A 20,121-nucleotide genomic window follows, 5' to 3' on the forward strand; every position below is an offset into this window, starting at 1 on the left:
CTCTCTGGACTTTTACTGCAACCATTAACACTCCTTTTGCCTTTGTTCCATGACACTATTTGTAAACTTAGTAAACTGAGTCCTATAGTAAGGAATTTGGTGAAAATGGGATCTGTCTCATATTTCTCAAGCTGTAATTTCAACTAGCAGTTAGAATTTGACTTAGAACTTTAAAACTGCAAACGAAACCGCAAGCTAGATAAGATACCTAGTTAACAGAAACTGCCTGTTAGGGGCAGTGACAGTTAACTGTCAATCCACTGAAAGTGGTTGCCTGAATAAGTGTTAATTACTGTCGCAGGAAGCTGACTTAGCAGTTGAAATGAAAACAAAATACTGTGGATGCTGGAAATCTGAAATAAAAACAGAAAGTGCTGGAAATACTCAGCAGCATCTGTGGAGAGAGAAGCAGAGTTAATGTTTCAGGTCAGTGACCCTTCATCAGAACTGGCAAAGGTTAGAAATGTAATAGATTTTAAGCAAGTGAAGGGGGGTGGGGGTGGGGAAGAGAACAAAAGGGAAGGTGTGTAATAGGACAGAGGACAGGAGAGATTAAATGACAAAGATGTCGTGGAACAAAGGCAAAAGGAGTGCTAATGGTTGCAGTAAAAGTCCAGAGAGAGGGTTAGTGGCAGAATAATGAACAGCTCTGTCCAAAAGCACAAACATGAAGTTTAAGGCAGGCACATGGTTAAAAAACAACAGAATAAAATAAAATAATAATAAAAAAGGCCAGTCATACTCCGAAATTATTGAACTCAATGTTGAATCCAGAAGGCTGTAGAGTACCTAATTTGAAAATGAGATGCTCTTCCTCGAGCTTGCGTTGATGTTCACTGGAACACTGCAGCAGGCCCAGGATAGAGATGTGAGCATGAGAGCAGGGGGGAATGTTGAAATGGCAAGCAACCAGAAGCTTTCGGACTGAGCGAAGGTGTTCTGCAAAGTGGTCACCCAGTCTGCGTTTGATCTCCCCAATGTAGAGGAAACCACATTCTGAGCAGCGAATACAGTATATTAAATTGAAAGAAGTACAAGTAAATTGCGGCTTCATCACCTGGAAGGAGTGATTGGGGCCTTGGATAGTGAGGAGCGAGGAGGTAAAAGGGCAGGTATTACACCTCCTGCGATTGCATGGGAAGGTGCTGCGGGAAGGGGACGAGGTATAGGTGGTAATGGAGGAGTGGACCAGGGTGTTGCGGAGGGAACAATCCCTTCGGAATGCTGACAGGGGAGGGGAAGGGAAGATGCGTATGGTGGTGGCATCAAGCTGGAGGTGGCGGAAATGGCAGAGGATGATCCTTTGGAAGGGGTGGCTGGTGGGATGGAAAGTGAGGACAAGGGGAACCCTGTCAAGGTTCTGGGAGGGAGGGGATGGGGTGAGGGCAGAAGTGCGGAAAATGGATCGGACACGGTTGATGAAGTTTTCCAGTTCGGGGCGACAGCAGGAAATACAGTCATCAATGTACCGGAAAAAGAGTTGGGGGAGGGGGACTGAGTAGGACTGGAACAAGGAATGTTCTAGACTAATGCTTTGTCTTTCACCACAATCATTAGCACTCCCTTTGCCTTTGTCCCATGACGTCTTTGTCATTTAATCTCTTCTGCTGTCTGCCCTATCACACCCCTCTTTTGTTGTCTTCCCCGAATTCTCTCACTTGCTTAATAGTATTACATTTCTAACCTTTGCAGTTCTGATGAAAAGTTAATTCTGTTTCTCTCCATAGATGCTGCCAGACCTGCTGAGTATTTCCGGCACATCCTGCTTTTTATGAGCAAACTTGTATCTCATGGAATAAAAGGGACGGAAGCAACATGGATAATTCTATTTTTATTAGCAGTTGTAACTTGGGTATGAGTCATAAGCTCTCTATGTAAGTAGACAGTGTTTGCTAATACACAGAATGTGGAGCACAGAGTGATCGTAAAGGAATTGCTTTGGAAACTAAGTGCTGTAGTTGGGAATTTGGTGCAAGTGGGATTTCGATGCAGAGAAGAAAGGAGGTGCTTTTTAAATTCTTTTTGTTTTACCTGCAGTAGCTGGTGAGTGTTTTTCTTCTGTTTCTAAGTTAGGAGCCTGTAAGTTGCTATTGCTTTATTTTACTAAATTAGTAACTCATTAACTAATCAAATAAATAAATACGATTAGATAACCACAGCAGGGCAGGCTGTGTGTTGTAACTGCAACATATAGGAGTTTATGGAGAGCATTGCGATCCTGGACAACCATATCTCTGGTAAGTGTCTGAGGCTTGGGCATCTTCAGCTCAGAGTTGCTGAGCTGGAATCTGAGCTGCAGACATTGTGGGGCATCAGGGAGGGAGAGTTACCTGGACACTTTGTTCTAGGAGGTAGTCACAAACCTTAAGTTAAGCTGTACTTTAGAGTTAGAAAATGGTCAAGGACATTAGGGTGCGACTGTGAGTCAGGCAGATATGGAAATCCGGCATGTAGTTATAGTAGAGCCTCAGCCCTTGAATTTGACCAATGGGTATGAGGTACTTCCTATCTGGGTGGTTGAGAACAAGGACTGCAAGATGGATGGGCAGACTCATCATAGCACCATGGTGCAGGACACCATTCAAGTGGAGAAGTGAAAAGAAACATGGTAACGAAAGGGGACAATATAGTGAGGGGGAATAGATACTGTTCTGTGCAGCTGCGGCTGGGAGTTCCGAAAGTTGTGCTGCCTGCCTGGTGCCAGGGTTAAGGACATCTCCTTGCAGCTGGAGAGAATCTTGGAGTAGGAAGGGATGGATCCTGTTGTACTGTTCCATGTAGGAACCAACAACATAGATGGAAGCAGGAATTATGTTCTGCTGAGAGAGTTTGAGGAATTAGGGTCCAAATTAAAATGTAGAACCTCAAAGATAATAACCTCTGGATTAGTCGTTTGCCAGCACAGAACTTGAGTATTGCTTACAATAGAGATGTTTTGTTGAAGCTTTTCCTCTTGCGCTCATCAGGACAATCGCAAGAATAACCAATGTAAGGGAAAGCAGCAAATTTATACTGTATGAGAAGAGAGTGCTTATTGGTTGGCAAGTAGACTCTGATTGGGAGGCGTTGCCATGGAGAATGCACCAGTTTACAGTGATTGACAGTTAACTGCCAAGCTTTGTTTAAAATTTAAACCAGGCAGCTTGACTCTGATTGATCAAGGTACTGCCCTGAGGAATGAACCTGTGAATGGCTGTCACTTATTTTGTTTAGCTGAAACAGGTGCAATGCATATGTTCTTTCTGTCTGCAAAGAGCAGGGCCCTGTGTATTAATATATGTAGCTTCCAGTACATGCAGATGCGCCTCACTGCGAGCCCTTCTGACAATCTTATAGAACATAGAACATTACAGCGCAGTACAGGCCCTTCAGCCCTCGATGTTGCGCCGACCTGTGAAACCATCTGACCTACACTATTCCATTTTCATCCATATGTCTATCCAATGACCACTTAAATGCCCTTAAAGTTGGCGAGTCCACTACTGTTCCAGGCAGGGCGTTCCACGCCCCTACTACTCTGTGTAAAGAAACTACCTCTGACATCTGTCCTATATCTATCACCCCTCAACTTAAAGCTATGTCCCCTCGTGTTTGCCATCACCATCCGAGGAAAAAGACTCTCACTATCCACCCTGTCCAGCCCTCTGATTATCTTATATGTCTCTATTAAGTCACCTCTTCTCCTCCTTCTCTCTAACGAAAACAACCTCAAGTCCCTCAGCCTTTCCTCGTAAGACCTTCCCTCCATACCAGGCAACATCCTAGTAAATCTCCTCTGCACCTTTTCCAAAGCTTCCACATCCTTCCTATAATGCGGTGACCAGAACTGCATGCAATACTCCAGGTGCGGCCGCACCAGAGTTCTGTACAGCTGCAGCATGACCTCGTGGCTCCTAAACTCGATCCCCCTACTAATAAAAGCTAACACACCATATGCCTTCTTAACAGCCCTATTAACCTGGGTAGCAACTTTCAGGGATTTATGTACCTGGACACCAAGATCTCTCTGCTCATCTACACTACCAAGAATCTTCTCATTAGCCCAGTATTCTGCATTCCTGTTACTCCTTCCGAAGTGAATCACCTCACACTTTTCCGCATTAAATTCCATTTGCCATCTCTCAGCCCAGCTCTGCAGCCTATCTATGTCCCTCTGTAACCTACAACATCCTTCGGCACTATCCACAACTCCACCGACCTTCGTGTCATCCGCAAATTTACTAACCCACCCTTCTACACCCTCATCCAGGTCATTTATAAAAATGACAAACAGCAGTGGCCCCAAAACAGATCCTTGCAGTACACCACTAGAAACTATACTCCAGGATGAACATTTACCATCAACCACCACCCTCTGTCTTCTTTCAGCTAGCCAATTTCTGATCCAAAGCACTAATTCACCTTCAATCCCATACTTCTGTATTTTCTGCAATAGCCTACCGTGGGGAACTTTATCAAACGCCTTACTGAAATCCATATAGACCACATCCACGGCTTTACCCTCATCCACCTGTTTGGTCACCTTGTCAAAAAACTCAATAAGGTTTGTGAGGCACGACCTACCCTTCACAAAACCGTGCTGACTATCGCTAATGAACTTATTCTTTTCAAGATGATTATAAATCCTATCTCTTATAACCTTTTCCAACATTTTACCCACAACCGAAGTAAGGCTCACAGGTCTATAATTACCAGGGCTGTCTCTACTCCCCTTCTTGAACAAGGGGACAACATTTGCTATCCTCCAGTCTTCCGGCACTATTCCTGTCGACAATGACGACATAAAAATCAAGGACAAAGGCTCTGCAATCTCCTCCCTGGCTTCCCAGAGAATCCTAGGATAAATCCCATCTGGCCCAGGGGACTTATCTATTTTCACACTTTCCAAAATTGCTAACACCTCCTCCTTGTGAACCTCAATTCCATCTAGCCTAGTAGTCTGTATCTCAGTATTCTCCTTGACAACATTTTCTTTCTCCACTGTAAATACTGACGAAAAATATTCATTTAACACTTCCCCTATCTCCTCCGATTCCACACACAACTTCCCACTACTATCCTTGATTGGCCCTGACCTATCTCTAGTCATTCTTTTATTCCTGATATACCTATAGAAAGCCTTAGGGTTTTCTTTGATCCTATCCGCCAATGACTTCTCGTGTCCTCTCCTTGCTCTTCTTATCTCTCCCTTTAGATCCTTCCTGGCTAGCTTGTAACTCTCAAGTGCCCTAACTGAGCCTTCATGTCTCATCCTAACATAAGCCTTCTTCTTCCTCTTGACAAGCTCTTCAACTTCATTAGTAAACCACGGCTCCCTCGCTCGACAACTTCCTCCCTGCCTCACAGGTACATACTTATCAAGGACACGCAGTAGCTGCTCCTTGAATAAGCTCCACATTTCGATTGTGCCCATCCCCTGCAGTTTCCTTCCCCATCCTACGCATCCTAAATCTTGCCTAATCGCATCATAATTTCCTTTCCCCCAGCTATAATTCTTGCCCTGCTGTATATGCCTGTCCCTGCCCATCGCTAAGGTAAACCTAACCGAATTGTGATCACTATCACCAAAGTGCTCACCAACTTCTAAATCTAACACCTGGCCGGGTTCATTACCCAGTACCAAATCCAATATGGCATCGCCCCTGGTTGGCCTGTCTACATACTGTGTCAGAAAACCCTCCTGCACACACTGGACAAAAACAGACCCATCTAAAGTACTCGAACTATAGTATTTCCAGTCAATATTTGGAAAGTTAAAGTCCCTCATAACCACTACCCTGTTACTCTCGCTCCTGTCAAGAATCATCTTTGCTATCCTTTCCTCTACATCTCTGGAACTATTTGGAGGTCTATAGAAAACTCCCAACAGGGTGACCTCTCCTCTCCTGTTTCTAACCTCGGCCCAGACTACCTCAGTAGACGAGTCCTCAAACGTCCTTTCTGCCGCTGTAATACTTTCCTTGATTAACAATGCCACACCCCCCCCTCTTTTACCCTCTTCTCTGTTCTTAGTGAAACACCTAAATCCCGGAACCCGCAACATCCATTCCTGTCCCTGCTCTACCCATGTCTCTGAAATGGCCACAACATCGAGATCCCAGGTACCAACCCATGCTGCAAGCTCACCCACCTTATTCCGGATGCTCCTGGCGTTGAAGTAGACACATTTTAAACCAAGCTCTTGCTTGCCAATCTAATCTTAAATTAGTTGTGAGCGTAATTCTTAGCACACTGAGGATTATTTAGCAAAAGTTGTCCAATCACGGAATCACATCTAATATTGGACACTTAAGTCAAAAATAACGAGGGTCAGAAAACGCTGGTGTTTATAGGCCCCTAACAGTTGTCATATCATTGGACAGAGCATTAAGCAGGAAATAATTTCAGCTTGTAACAATGGCAATGTAATAATTTTGGGGCCTTCAATCTTCATATAGACTGGACAAATCAAATTGGAAAAAAAGTAGCCAGGCCGTGGTTTACTAAAGAAGTTGAAGCGCTTGTCAAGAGGAAGAAGGAGGCTTATGTTAGGATGAGACGTGAAGGATCAGTTAGGGCGCTTGAGAGTTACAAGCTAGCCAGGAAGGATCTAAAAGGAGAGCTTAGAAGAGCAAGGAGAGGACACGAGAAGTCATTGGCGGATAGGATCAAGGAAAACCCTAAGGCTTTCTACAGGTATATCAGGAATAAAAGAATGACTAGAGTTAGATTAGGGCCAATCAAGGATAGTAGTGGGAAGTTGTGTGTGGAATCAGAGGAGATAGGGGAAGCGTTAAATGAATATTTTTCGTCAGTATTTACAGTAGAGAAAGAAAATGTTGTCGAGGAGAATACTGAGATACAGACTACTAGGCTAGATGGGATTGAGGTTCACAAGGAGGAGGTGTATCAATTCTGGAAAGTGTGAAAATAGATAAGTCCCCTGGGCCAGATGGGATTTATCCTAGGATTCTCTGGGAAGCCAGGGAGGAGATTGCAGAGCCTTTGTCCTTGATCTTTATGTCGTCATTGTCGACAGGAATAGTGCCGGAAGACTGGAGGATAACAAATGTTGTCCCCTTGTTCAAGAAGGGGAGTAGAGACAGCCCTGGTAATTATAGACCTGTGAGCCTTACTTCGGTTGTGGGTAAAATGTTGGAAAAGGTTATAAGAGATAGGATTTATAATCATCTTGAAAAGAATAAGTTCATTAGCGATAGTCAGCACGGTTTTGTGAAGGGTAGGTCGTGCCTCACAAACCTTATTGAGTTTTTTGAGAAGGTGACCAAACAGATGGATGAGGCTAAAGCCGTGGATGTGGTGTATATGGATTTCAGTAAGGCGTTTGATAAGGTTCCCCACGGTAGGTTATTGCAGAAAATACGGAAGTATGGAATTGAAGGTGATTTAGTGCTTTGGATCAGAAATTGGCTAGCTGAAAGAAGACAGAGGGTGGTGGTTGATGGTAAATGTTCATCCTGGAGTACAGTTTCCAGTGGTGTACCGCAAGGATCTGTTTTGGGGCCACTGCTGTTTGTCATTTTTATAAATGACCTGGATGAGGGTGTAGAAGGGTGGGTTAGTAAATTTGCGGATGACACGAAGGTCGGTGGAGTTGTGGATAGTGCCGAAGGATGTTGTAGGTTACAGAGGGACATAGATAGGCTGCAGAGCTGGGCTGAGAGATGGCAAATGGAGTTTAATGCGGAAAAGTGCAAGGTGATTCACTTTGGAAGGAGTAACAGGAATGCAGAGTACTGGGCTAATGGGAAGATTCTTGGTAGTGTAGATGAGCAGAGAGATCTTGGTGTCCAGGTACATAAATCCCTGAAAGCTGCCACCCAGGTTAATAGGGCTGTTAAGAAGGCATATGGTGTGTTGGCTTTTATTAGTAGGGGGATCGAGTTTAGGAGCCACGAGGTCATGCTGCAGCTGTACAAAACTCTGATGAGACCGCACCTGGAGTATTGCGTGCAGTTCTGGTCACCGCATTATAGGAAGGATGTGGAAGCTTTGGAAAGGGTGCAGAGGAGATTTACTAGGATGTTGCCTGGTATGGAGGGAAGGTCTTACGAGGAAAGGCTGAGGGACTTGAGGTTGTTTTCGTTAGAGAGGAGGAGGAGGAGAGGTGACTTAATAGAGACATATAAGATAATCAGAGGGTTAGATAGGCTGGATAGTGAGAGTCTTTGTCCTCGGATGGTGATGGCAAACACGAGGGGACATAGCTTTAAGTTGAGGGGTGATAGATATAGGACAGATGTCAGAGGTAGTTTCTTTACTCAGAGAGTAGTAAGGGCGTGGAACGCCCTGCCTGCGACAGTAGTAGACTCGCCAACTTTAAGGGCATTTAAGCGGTCATTGGATAGACATATGGATGAAAATGGAATAGTGTAGGTCAGATGGTTTCACAGGTCGGCGCAACATCGAGGGCCGAAGGGCCTGTACTGCGCTGTAATGTTCTATGAGTTTGTAAGATGCATTTGTAACAGTTTCCCGGAACAATATGTTTCGGGACCAACTAATCTTCATTAGGAGAGCTGGTGCAGACATGCTCGGCCAAATAGCCTCCTTCTGCACTGTAACAATTTTTTGATTCTGTGAACTAAGGATAAAGCTATTTTAGATCTAGTATTGTGCAATGAAGCAGGTTTAATTAGTAATCTCATAGTAAAAGATCTTCTGGAAAAAAAGTGATCATAATACAATTGAATTTCATATTAAATTTGAAAGTGACATATTCCAGTCCCAAAATGAATCTTAACCTTAAAGAAAGCCAATTATGTGGGTATGAGGGGAAAGTTGGCGAAGGTTGATTGGGTAAATAGCCTAAAAGCTATGGTGGTAAATAATCAGTGGGAAACATTTAAAGAAATAATTTCAAATGTTCAACAAATGCATTCCATTCATAAACAAAAACTCATCAAGAAATATCCAGATGTGACTTACTAGGAAGTTAAGGATTGTATTAGATTAAAAGACGAGGCTTATAATGTTACAAAGAGTAGAACCTGAGGATTGGAATGGCAAAGGGTGACCAAAAAGTAGAATGAGGGTAAACTAGCGAGGAACATAAAAACAGTTTGTAAGAGCTCACAACTCCATATTCTTTTAACTGTTTATTGTTCTACGGATAACATACAAATGTTGATTTCCCTTTAACTTCTCACATACACTGTTCCTTTTCACTCTCTTTAATTTCAAACACCACTCAACCCAGTGATTACTCAGAGGAGTATGTTCCATCTGTATATGATCAATCTGTCCGCAGTCTCTTGCGAGTTGCTGAAGATTGTCCCTAAACGCACCCTTTTAATAACATAAAAATCATACCCGTAACAAGTGATTGACACAACCACAATTCCCCCACCCCCGAGCCCCGGTTCGATTGTACCATCTTAATCTTGTCTGATCTACAAATCTGTCGTGCTTGATTTGTTTACTTCTGAATCCTGGGTCAGTGAATAGTCCATTATCACACAAGAAAATGTTCTCATTCTGTTCGATGTTATACCGCTATTACATGTAGGTGCTTTGATGGGGAAAGGTTCTGAGATTACCAGCATTCTGAAAGATTGGCGAATGTGTTTTACTCCATCAAAAATTGATATTAACGTTTCAGTAGGATGAAGGAACTCAGTGGAACCATCGTCATTGCCAGTCATGTTGATTTGTAAGTCTTGTTAATAGCCTGACCACAGGAGCTCAATGAATAGGACAGTCAGTTAAATTTAAACAAGCACATGTCATTGTGTGGTCTGACGACTCCAGCTACTTCCTTGGTTAGCATATTCATAAAGTCAATCAATCGTGTCTGTGTCTCTGAATAATGTCTTTCTACATTCCGTTCAGCTCACAGCTTGTTTTAAAAGTCACAGAATCACAGAATAATACAGTGCAGAAGAGGCCCTTCAACCCATCGAGTCTGCACCCCCGATGCATTAAAGACAGCTGACCTGTCTACCAAATCTCATTTGCCAGCACTTGGCCCATAGCCTTGAATGTTATGACATGCCAAGTGCTCATCCAGGTACTTTTTAAAGGATGTGAGGCAACCTGCATCTACCACCCTCCCAGGCAGTGCATTCCAGACCGTCACCACCCTCTGGGTAAAAAAGATCTTCCTCAAATCCCCCTTAAACCTCCCGCCCCTCACCTTAAACTTGTGACCCCTTGTAACTGACTCTTCAACTAAGGGGAACAGCTGCTCCCCTTCCTACTTTTATATTCCATCTCTCTTGCAATAAATGCCAACATTCCATTTGCCTTCCAGATTACTTGCTGTACCTGCATGCTAACTTTTTGCAATTCATGTACACCCAGATTCCTCTGTATCACAGCATTCTGCAGTCTCTCTGCATTTAAATAATATTCTGCTTTTCTATTCTTCCCGCTAAAGTGGACAACCTCACATTGTCCATCTGCCAAAGTTTTGCCCACTTAACCTATCTTTGTAGACACTATGTGCCCTCCTGACAACAATTTGCCTATAATACACTCAGTTCCTTCATCCAAGTCGTTTAATATCAATCATAACTAGTTGACGCCCCAGCACTGATCTCTGTGGCACTCCACTTGTTACAGTTTGCCATCCTGAAAATGAACCATTTGTCCCAACTCTCTGCTTCCTGTTAGATAGCCAGTCTTCTATCCATGCTAATATATTACTCCAACACCATGAGCTCTTGTATATTTTATTTATTTAGAGATACAGCACTGAAACAGGCCCTTCGGCCCACCGAGTCTGTGCTGACCAACAACCACCCATTTATACTAACCCTACAGTAATCCCATATTCTCTACCACATCCCCTCAATTGCCCTACCACCTACCTACACTAGGGGCAATTTACAATGGCCAATTTACCTATCAACCTACAAGTCTTTGGCTGTGGGAGGAAACGGAGCACCCGGTGAAAACCCACGTGGTCACAGGGAGAACTTGCAAACTCCACACAGGCAGTACCCAGAATCGAACCTGGGTCCCTGGAGCTGTGAGGCTGCGGTGCTAACCACTGCGCCACTGTGCCGCCCTTACAGTTACCTTTTGTGTGGCACCTTATTGAATGCCTTTTGGAAATCCAAATACACTACATCTACTGGTTCCCCTTTATTCACCCTGCTTGTTACATCCTCAAAGAACTCTAATAAATTTGTATAATAAAAGCAAAATACTGCAGACACTGGAAATCTGAAATAAAGACAAGTGCTGGAAATACTCAGCAGGTCTGACAGCATCTATGTAGAGAGAAACAGTTAATGTTTTCATCAGAACTGGCAAAAGTTAGAAAGTGAAAGTGGGTGATTGGGGGGGTGGGGGGGGGGGGGGTGGGAAGAAGAGCAAAAGGGAAGGTCTGTGATACGGCAGAGGGCAGGAGAGATTAACTGACCAAGATGGCATGGAACAAAAGGCAAAGGGAGTAATAATAGCTGTAGTATAAAAGACAGGCATTTGTCCAGGGACAGTGTTAATGGCAGAATAATGAACATCTCTGTCTATAAGCAAAAACATCAAAAACAAGTTATAAGACCAGCACATGTTAAAAAAACAATCAAAATGGCAGTCATGTCTGATGTTGTTGAACTCAATGTTGAGTCCAAAGGGCTGTAGAGTGCCTAATCAGAAGATAATCTAATACATTTGTTACATCTTGAGTATAGATTCCATTATCTTTCTTACCACTGATGTTAAGCTAATTGGTCCTTGGATTCCTGGACTTGTTCTATCTCCTTTTAAAAATATAGAAGTCACATTAGCTGTCCTCTAGTCCTCTGGCTATACTCCCTTTCCTAATTTTTTGATATTATGTAATGGTTCTCTGGTATCTCTTCTCTAACTTCTTTTAATATGCATGGATGTAATCCATCCAGGTCAGGGGCTTTATCTTCTCTAAATTTGATTAGTTTATCATGTAACTTCCCCTCCTCCCCTCCCCTTTCTATCTTAAATGTCTTTTGTGATCTCTTCTTCTGATATCATGACTATCTTGTTCGTCTCTCTGGTAAATATTAAGGCAAAGTAATTATTTAATAAACCATTTCACTGTCATTATCTCTGAGTTTATCATGTGTGCCCCATTGTGGCTCAATCCCTAGCATGTATTTTCTTTTTGCAAGGATGATAGAGGGAACAACTATCTGGAAAGTCTGAACGGGTCATGCCTCTTTTCTCTAGAAAACAGAAAGCTGAGCAGTGACCTGATAGAGGTCTTTAAAATTATGAAGAGGTTTCATAGAGAATTGATCCACTGGTGGAGGAGTGCAAAACTAGGGATCATAAATATGTCACTTAGAACTTCAATAAGGAATTCAGGAGAAACTTCTTTGCTCAGAAAGTGGTTGGAATGTAGCATTTGCTCCCACTAGTAGTCCTTGAGGTGAATTGCATAGATGCATTGAAGGGAACACTTGAGGGAGGGAGGGATAGAAGGATATGCTGATAATGTTAGATGGCGAGGCCTGGGAGGAGGCTTGTGTGGAGCATAAACACCAGAAAGGACCTGTTTTGGGTGAATGTCCTGTTTCTGTGCTGCACAAATCTATGTAGTTCTTTGTACTTGCTAATAATTGTACTTGCTCTTTAGTACCTGCAAAGTATATGTTAGAGATCTTTGTTAAATATATCTCTCACTGAAATTAGTAAATTGTTTTTCTGTACTTCCTGGTGAGTGTGTTGATTAACTCTTTTTGTTTCTAGAAGATCTACTCAGTGGTCAGTTACATGTTACAGAAGACTCCTTTGCAGTAAATTCAGGATATGAGAATATAAATTTCCAGACTCGGCATCCTGGAAGATTCCCACCACGTGAGCCAGGCAATCAGGTACCAGTCATGCAACCACCATGGCGTTTCCCTGAATATAACTGGAAAGAGGTTGGGATGACAGAATGTACAGCTACTTGTGGCAAAGGTAAGTGTTGCCGGTCACAAATACATATGATATATGTCCTTAGACAGAATCTGGGTGAACGGAAGATTTCAGTCTTTGATAAAAAGCCAAAGATTGGCAAATATTAAAGCTTAGTTTTCTTTAGTAATAGGCCAAAGCAAGCTAATTTTTAAAATTTATTTGTTCATGAGATGTGAGCATCGCTGGTTAGGCCAACATTTATTGCTCATCCCTAATTGCCCTGGAGAAGGTGGTGGTGAGTTGTCTTCTTGAACCGCTGCAGTCCATCTGCTGTAGGTACAGTGCTGTTAGGGAGGGCGTTCAAGATTTTGACCCAGCTACAGTGAAGGAGCAGCGATATAGTTCAAACCAGGATGTTTTGTGACTTGGAGGAGAACTTGCAGGTTCCCATGTGTGTGCTACCCTGCTGGTGGTAGAGATCACAGGTTTGGAAGGTGCCCTTGAAGGAGCCTTGGTGATTTGCTGCACTGCATCTTGTATATGGACACACTGTTGCCACTGTCCACCGGTGGTGGAAGAAGTGAATGTTTAAGGTGATGAATGGGGTGCCAATCAAGTGGGCTGCTGTGTCCTGGATGGTGCCAGTCTTCTTGAACTTGGTTGGAGCTGCACCAATCCAGGCAAGTGGAGAGTATTCCATCACCCTCCTGACTTGTGCCTTGTAGATGGTGGACAGGCATTGGGAGACAGAAGGTGAGTTACTTGCTGCAGAATTTGCAGCCTGTGACCTGTTCTTGTAGCCACAACATGTATGTGGCTGGTCCAGTTACGTTTCTGATCAATGTTAACCTCCAGGATGTTGACGGTGGGGGAATTCAGCGATGATGATGCCATTGAATGTCAGGGCAGGGGCTTAGATTCTCTGTAGTTGGAGATGGTCATTGCCTGGCACTTGCCTGAATGGTGCAGATGTTACATGCCACTTATCAGACCAAGTCTGAATGTTGTCCGGGTCTTGCTGCATGTGGACAAGGACTGCTTCAGTATTTGGGGAGTTATGATTAGAATTGAACTTTGTGCAAACATCCCCACTCTGACCTTATGTTAGAGGGAAGGTCATTGATGAAGCAACTGAAGACGGCAGGGAATAGGATGCTACCCTGAGGAACTCCTGCAGCGATGCCCTGGAGCTGAGATGATTGGCTTCCAGGCACCACAGCTATCTTCCTTTTGTGTTAGTTATGACTCCAACCAGTGGAGAATTTCCTCCTTATTCCGATTGATTTAAAGTTTGCTAGGGCTCCTGATGCCACACTCCGTCAAATGCTGGCCTGATGTCAAAGGCAGTCACCTTCACTTCACCTTTTACCATCAAAATATCTGTACACCAAGACAAATTCTTTGCTGTGAAGTCTGCAGCCAAAAGGCCCCAAACCACAAAGCTCCTCTGCTGGACCTTTAAAAAAAATTGTTTCAACCTGTTTGGGCTCTTGATTTCTCTGCAACCTGCCTGATATCCAAACAGAAAAGTGAGGTTGGAGGCATAGTTCATTGTTCACTTCATATGTGTATTATTTCCATGATTATTCCTGCTCTAGTTACAAGTGCTCCATCCCTAGTCCCCCATTGCATTGATCTTCAGGAAATCAAAAATGGGCCAAGACCAATCATCCCAGAACTCTACCCCTTTCCCTTCTGCTTTGCACTTGGTAAATAAGTGTCCCTTGAGTGCACAGCAGCAAACAACCAGCTCCATTTACTATTTCATTCATAACCTCAATTTCAGATAAACGACACAAATAAGACTAAATAATATCAACTTACGTCATATATTTACTGTCAAATTTTCATCTTCTAGGCTAAATCTTAACGAAACTGACCCACACAGCTCGGAGGCCAGTAAGTGGTCAGGAATCCATTTGATTCTGTAGCAGGCTTTGTTGAAGCTATTTAATCAGCCATGCTATTAGCATCCAACTTCTGGATTTTACTGGCCAGTCAGAGAAGATTGGCAGAAGATTGGCAGGATACAAGCTGAATCTATCAAGGAGACCTTGGCAGGGGTCAGAACAGCAACCACAAGAACGGAAAGGAGACTGGGAAGGCTGAGCCCCCAAACCTGTGTCTTGGACTCTTACCTGGAGGTCCTGCTGCAGGATCTGAGGACTTTTACAGCACAGAAGGAGGCCATTTGGCCCATTGAGTCTATGCTGGCGCTCCATGGAGCTATGCGATCAGTCCCACTCCAAGGCTCAATCCCCGTAGCCGTGTAAGTCTATTTCTCTCAGGTGACCATCCAACGTCCTCTTGAAGTCATTGATCGTCTTCACTTCCACCACCTTTGTTGGCAACGAGTTCCAGATCATTACCACCCACTGTGTATAGACGTGAGGTGATGTTTTGCAAGGACCAGAGGATGAGACCAGCCTCTCCAACCAAACAGGTGTGGATGGACATGACTGAGGAAGTCAACAGCAGGAGTGTGGTCCCTCAAACCTGGACAGTGCCCTAAAAGGTTCAAGGACCTCAGGAGGGCAGGAAAGGTGAGTGGCATAACACTTTCAGGTGCCAAGCATCACACTCTGACTTTACCAGCATACTAGAAACATAGAAAATAGGAGCAGGAGTAGGCCATTCGGCCCTTCGTGCCTGCTCCGCCATTCATTACGATCATGGCTGATCATCCAACTCAGTAACCTGTTCCCACTTTTGCCCTATACGCTTTGATCCCTTTAGACCCAAGAGCTATATCTAACTCCTTCTTGAAAACATACAATGTTTTGGCCTCAACTGCTTTCTGTTTTAGCGGATTCCACAGACTCACCACTCCCTGGGTGAAGAAATTTCTTATCTTAGTCCTGAAAGGTTTACCCCGTATCCTTGGACTACGACCCCTGGTTCTGGACTCCCCCACCATCGGGAACATCTTTCCTGCATCTACCCTGTCAAGTCCTGTTAGAATTTTATAGGTTTCTGTGAGATCTCCCCTCACTCTTCTGAACTCCAGGGATTATTATCCTAACCGACTCAATCTCTCCTCATACGCCAGTCCCACCATCCCAGGAATCAGTCTGGTAGACCTTCGCTGCACTCCCTCTATAGCAAGAACATCCTTCCTCAGATAAGGAGACCAAAACTGCACACAATATTCCAGGTGTGACCTCACCAAGGCCCTGTATAATTGCAGCAAGACATCCTTGCTCCTGTACCCAAATCCTCTCGCTATGAAGGCCAACATTCCATTTGCCTTTTTTACCGCCTGTTCCACCTGCATGCTTACCTTCAGCGACTGGTGTATGAGAACACCCAGGTCTCGCTGCATATTCCCCTCTCTCAGTTTATAGCCGTTCAGATAATAATCTGCCTTCCTGTTTTTGCTACCAAAGTGGATAACCTCACATTTATCCACATTATACTGCATCTGCCATGCATTAGCCCACTCACTCAACTTATCCAAATCACCCTGAAGCCTCTCTGCATCCTCCTCACAACTCACCCTCCCACCTAGTTTTGTGTCATCTGCAAATTTGGAGATATTACATTTCGTTCTCTCATCTAAATCATTAATATATATTGTGAATAGCTGGGGTCCTAGCACCGATCCCTGCGGTACCCCACTACTCTGTGCCTGCCATTTGGAAAAAGACCCGTTTATTCCTACTCTTTGTTTCCTGTCTGCCAACCAATTTTCTATCCATCGCAAAACACTAGCCCCAATCCCATGCGCTTTAATTTTACAAGCTAATCTCTTATGTGGGACTTTGTCGAAAGCCTTCTCAAAGTCCAAATAAACCACATCCACTGGCTCCCCCTCATCAACTCTACTCGTTACATCCTCGAAGAATTCTAGTAGATTTGTCAAGCATGATTTCCCTTTCGTAAATCCATGCTGACTCTGCCCGATTCTACCACTGTTCTCCAAGTGCTCTGCTATAAAATCTTTGATAATGGACTCTAGAATTTTCCCCACTACTGACGTCAGGCTGACTGGTCTACAATTCCCTGCTTTCTCTCCACCTCCCTTTTTAAATAGTGGGGTTACATTAGCTAGCCTCCAATCTGTAGGAACTGTTCCAGAGTCTATAGAATCTTGGAAGATGACCACCAATGCATCCACTATTTCTAGGACCACTTCCTTAAGTACTCTGGGATGCATACCATCAGGCCCTGGGGATTTATCGGCTTTCATCCCATCAATTTCCCCAACACCGTTTCTCTACTAATACTGATTTCCTTCAGTTCCTCTCTCTCACTAAACCCTGTGTTCCCCAATATTTCTGGTATGATATTTGTGTCCTCCTTTGTGAAGACAGAACCAAAGTATGCATTTAGTTGGTCAGCCATTTCTTTATTCCCCATAATAAATTCCCCTGTTTCTGACTGTAATGGACCTACATTTGTCTTCACCAATCTTTTTCTCGTCACATACCTATAGAAACTTTTACAGTCAGTTTTTATGTTGCCCGCAAGCTTACTCTCGTACTCTATTTTCCCCTTCTTAATCAATCCTTTGGTCCTCCTTTACTGAATTCTAAACTGCTCCCAATCCTCAGGTCTGTTGTTTTTTCTGGCAAATTTATATGCCTCTTCCTTGGATCTAATGCTATCTCTAATTTCCCTTGTAAGCCATGGTTTGGCTACCTTTCCTGTTTTACTTTTGCGCCAGACAGGGACAAACAATTGTTGCAGTTCCTCCATGCGCTCTTTAAATGTTTTCCATTGCCTATCCACTGTCATTCCTTTCAGTAACGTTTCCTAATCCATCATAGCCAACTCGCATCTCATACCTTCGTAGTTTCCTTTATTAAGATTCAGGAACCTAGTCTCAGAATCAACTACGTCACTGTCCATCTTGATGAAGAATTCTATCATATTATGGTCGCTCATTCCCAAGGGGTCTTGCACCACTAGATTGTCAATTATTCCTCTCTCATTACACAATACCCAGTCTAGGATGGCCTGTTCTCCAGTTGGTTCCTCAACGTATTTGTCCAGAAAGCCATCCTGTATGCACTCCAAGAATTCCTCCTCTATGTAATGTGACTAATTTGATTTGCCCAATCTATATGCAGATTAATGTCACCCATAATTACAGATGTCCCTTTCTCGCATGCGTCTCTAATTTCCTGTTTAATGCCATTCCCAACATCACCACTACAGTTTGGGGGTCTATATACAAACCCCACTAACGTTTATTGCCCCTTAGTGTTTCTCAGCTCTACCCATACAGATTCCACATCGTCGGAGCTAATATCTTTCCTCACTATTGCGTTAATTTCCTCTTTAACCAGCAATGCAGCTCCACCGCCTTTTACTTTTTGTCTGTCCTTCCTAAATACTGAATACCCCTGGATGTTCATTTCCCATCCCTGGTCACCTTGCAGCCATGTCACCGTAATCCTGACTATATCATAGCCGTTTTACATCTATTTGCGCGATTAATTCATCCACTTTATTGCGAATGCTCCACGCGTTAAGGCACAAAGCCTGAAGGCTTTTCTTTTTAACATTACTCGACCCCTTCCCACTATTTTTCACTGTGACCCTGTTTGATTCTGGTCCTTGATTTCTCTGCCTATCACTTTTCTTATTCCCCTTACTGTCTTTTGTTCTTGTCTTTAATCCCCCCTCCTCTGACTCCTTGCAAAGGTTCCCATCCCCCTGCCATTTTAGTTTAAACTTTCCCCAACCACTCTAGCAAATACTCCCCCTAACACATCATTCCCGGTCCTGCCCAGGTGTAACCTGTCCAGTTTGTACTGGTCCCACCTCCCCCCGAAACGGTCCCAATGTCCCAGGAATCTAAAACCCTCCATCTCACACCATCTCTTCAGCCACTTATTCATCCGATATATCCTGCTATTTCTACTCTGACTAGCACGTGGCACTGGTAGTAATCCTGAGATCACTACCTTTGAAGTCCTACTTTTCAACTTACTTCTTAACTCCTGTACAACAATCCTCAGATCAACACATCTTGTTGCTCCATTCATTTCTCTCTCGCGTGCTTTCTCAGCAGGGTGGCTCACGCACTAGGCATCAGCGATGGAGATATGGCCAAGAGAACTGGTGACAGCATTCGATGATGTACTGCCACTTGGCACTTAACAGTCACTCATGCTGAATTGATGTCACCACTAACTGAAATGTTATGATATGCACTATGCTGAGTTTGTATCATTTCTCAACGTCAGCCATAACATGTCTTAAATCTCCCACAATTCCTTCATGGGTGACAGAGTAACTGATGAGGAATCATGCCTCGGAGTACTCAGAGGAGGACGAGCACGCTGAGGATGCACTGTTACTTGACTCATAAGCGCCCTCCACCAGTGCAGATACACAGACTTTTGTGGGTACTACAATAGAGATAGCTAGGTTGTCACATGGTGAGGAGCACATAACATGTGAGCAGGAGCAGGTGCTGGACGTAGGGACAGCAATGCAAAAACCCCATTGGAGGGCACAGAACATCCAAGCTCTGTTCAGCTGGTTGCAGATACTGAACTTCAGGGTTCATCCATGAAAAAGGAACTTGTGGAGCAGCAATGGGAATGTGTGTGCTTCGGTCAAGATTTCCAGAAGCAGTGCATATCCTTGGAGAGAGATTGAAGGAGTCCATCTCTAGCATGAGTGCCATGATGTCTCAGCCATTTGTGCTGATGGCCATCTGCATAGAGACTCAGACACAGCAGGCCACCGTGTGCACACTGGCCCAGACCAATGGCCTGCACACTTTCACTGCCACTTTACGCAGGATGGAGCAAAGCCTAGTCTTAGTGGCTCAATGCCTCACCGACATGCTGCCAAGTGCTCTCCAGCTCTTGGCTAGCAGGGAAGTGCAGATGGGCCATGAGAGAGAAGATGAAGAAAAGGCAAATGGCAGTGGGGACTCTTTTCAAGTCACCACCTCCCCAGACACAGCTGCAAATGCTGCCTATTGCCCCAATGACTGAGTTTGCCCCTGCACAGATTAGGTGAGATAGCCTTTGGCAGGGCCCTCACAGGCTCCAAAACCCAGAGGACTGCCACCAAGGGCATCTTATGTGAACAAGCAGCCTGCCTCCAACTCAGTTAAAGACTCAGGGGTTGCTCCGTGTAACAGTAAAATGAAACAGATGAGAAAGACTTAATAGTTGCACAGGGATCCACTTAAGTGTGCATACCAGTGTCAATGGCATTATAGTGATGTTTATTTCAATGAATGAAAGACCTTATTGGAACTCCTCATTCTCATGGCCTCTAATTTGTTGTATCCCCCATTCACCTAGGATAGTAGCCTTCAGGTGAATG

The 20,121-nt window shown here is 44.0% G+C and overlaps 1 protein-coding gene across 1 annotated transcript in view; it reads left to right on the forward strand.

Annotated features, from left to right (window-relative positions):
- The window catches only part of LOC137350551 (thrombospondin type-1 domain-containing protein 4-like), a 471,004-nt gene that overhangs the window by 321,724 nt on the left and 129,159 nt on the right, over positions 1 to 20,121 (forward strand). Inside the window, exon 13 of the mRNA XM_068015210.1 lies at positions 12,676 to 12,888. Within this exon, the coding sequence (XP_067871311.1) occupies positions 12,676 to 12,888 (213 nt within the window). The remainder of the gene's footprint in view (positions 1 to 12,675; positions 12,889 to 20,121) is intronic.

Source organism: Heterodontus francisci, chromosome 35 (assembly GCF_036365525.1).
Source record: "Heterodontus francisci isolate sHetFra1 chromosome 35, sHetFra1.hap1, whole genome shotgun sequence".
NCBI classification, from domain to species: domain Eukaryota; kingdom Metazoa; phylum Chordata; class Chondrichthyes; order Heterodontiformes; family Heterodontidae; genus Heterodontus; species Heterodontus francisci.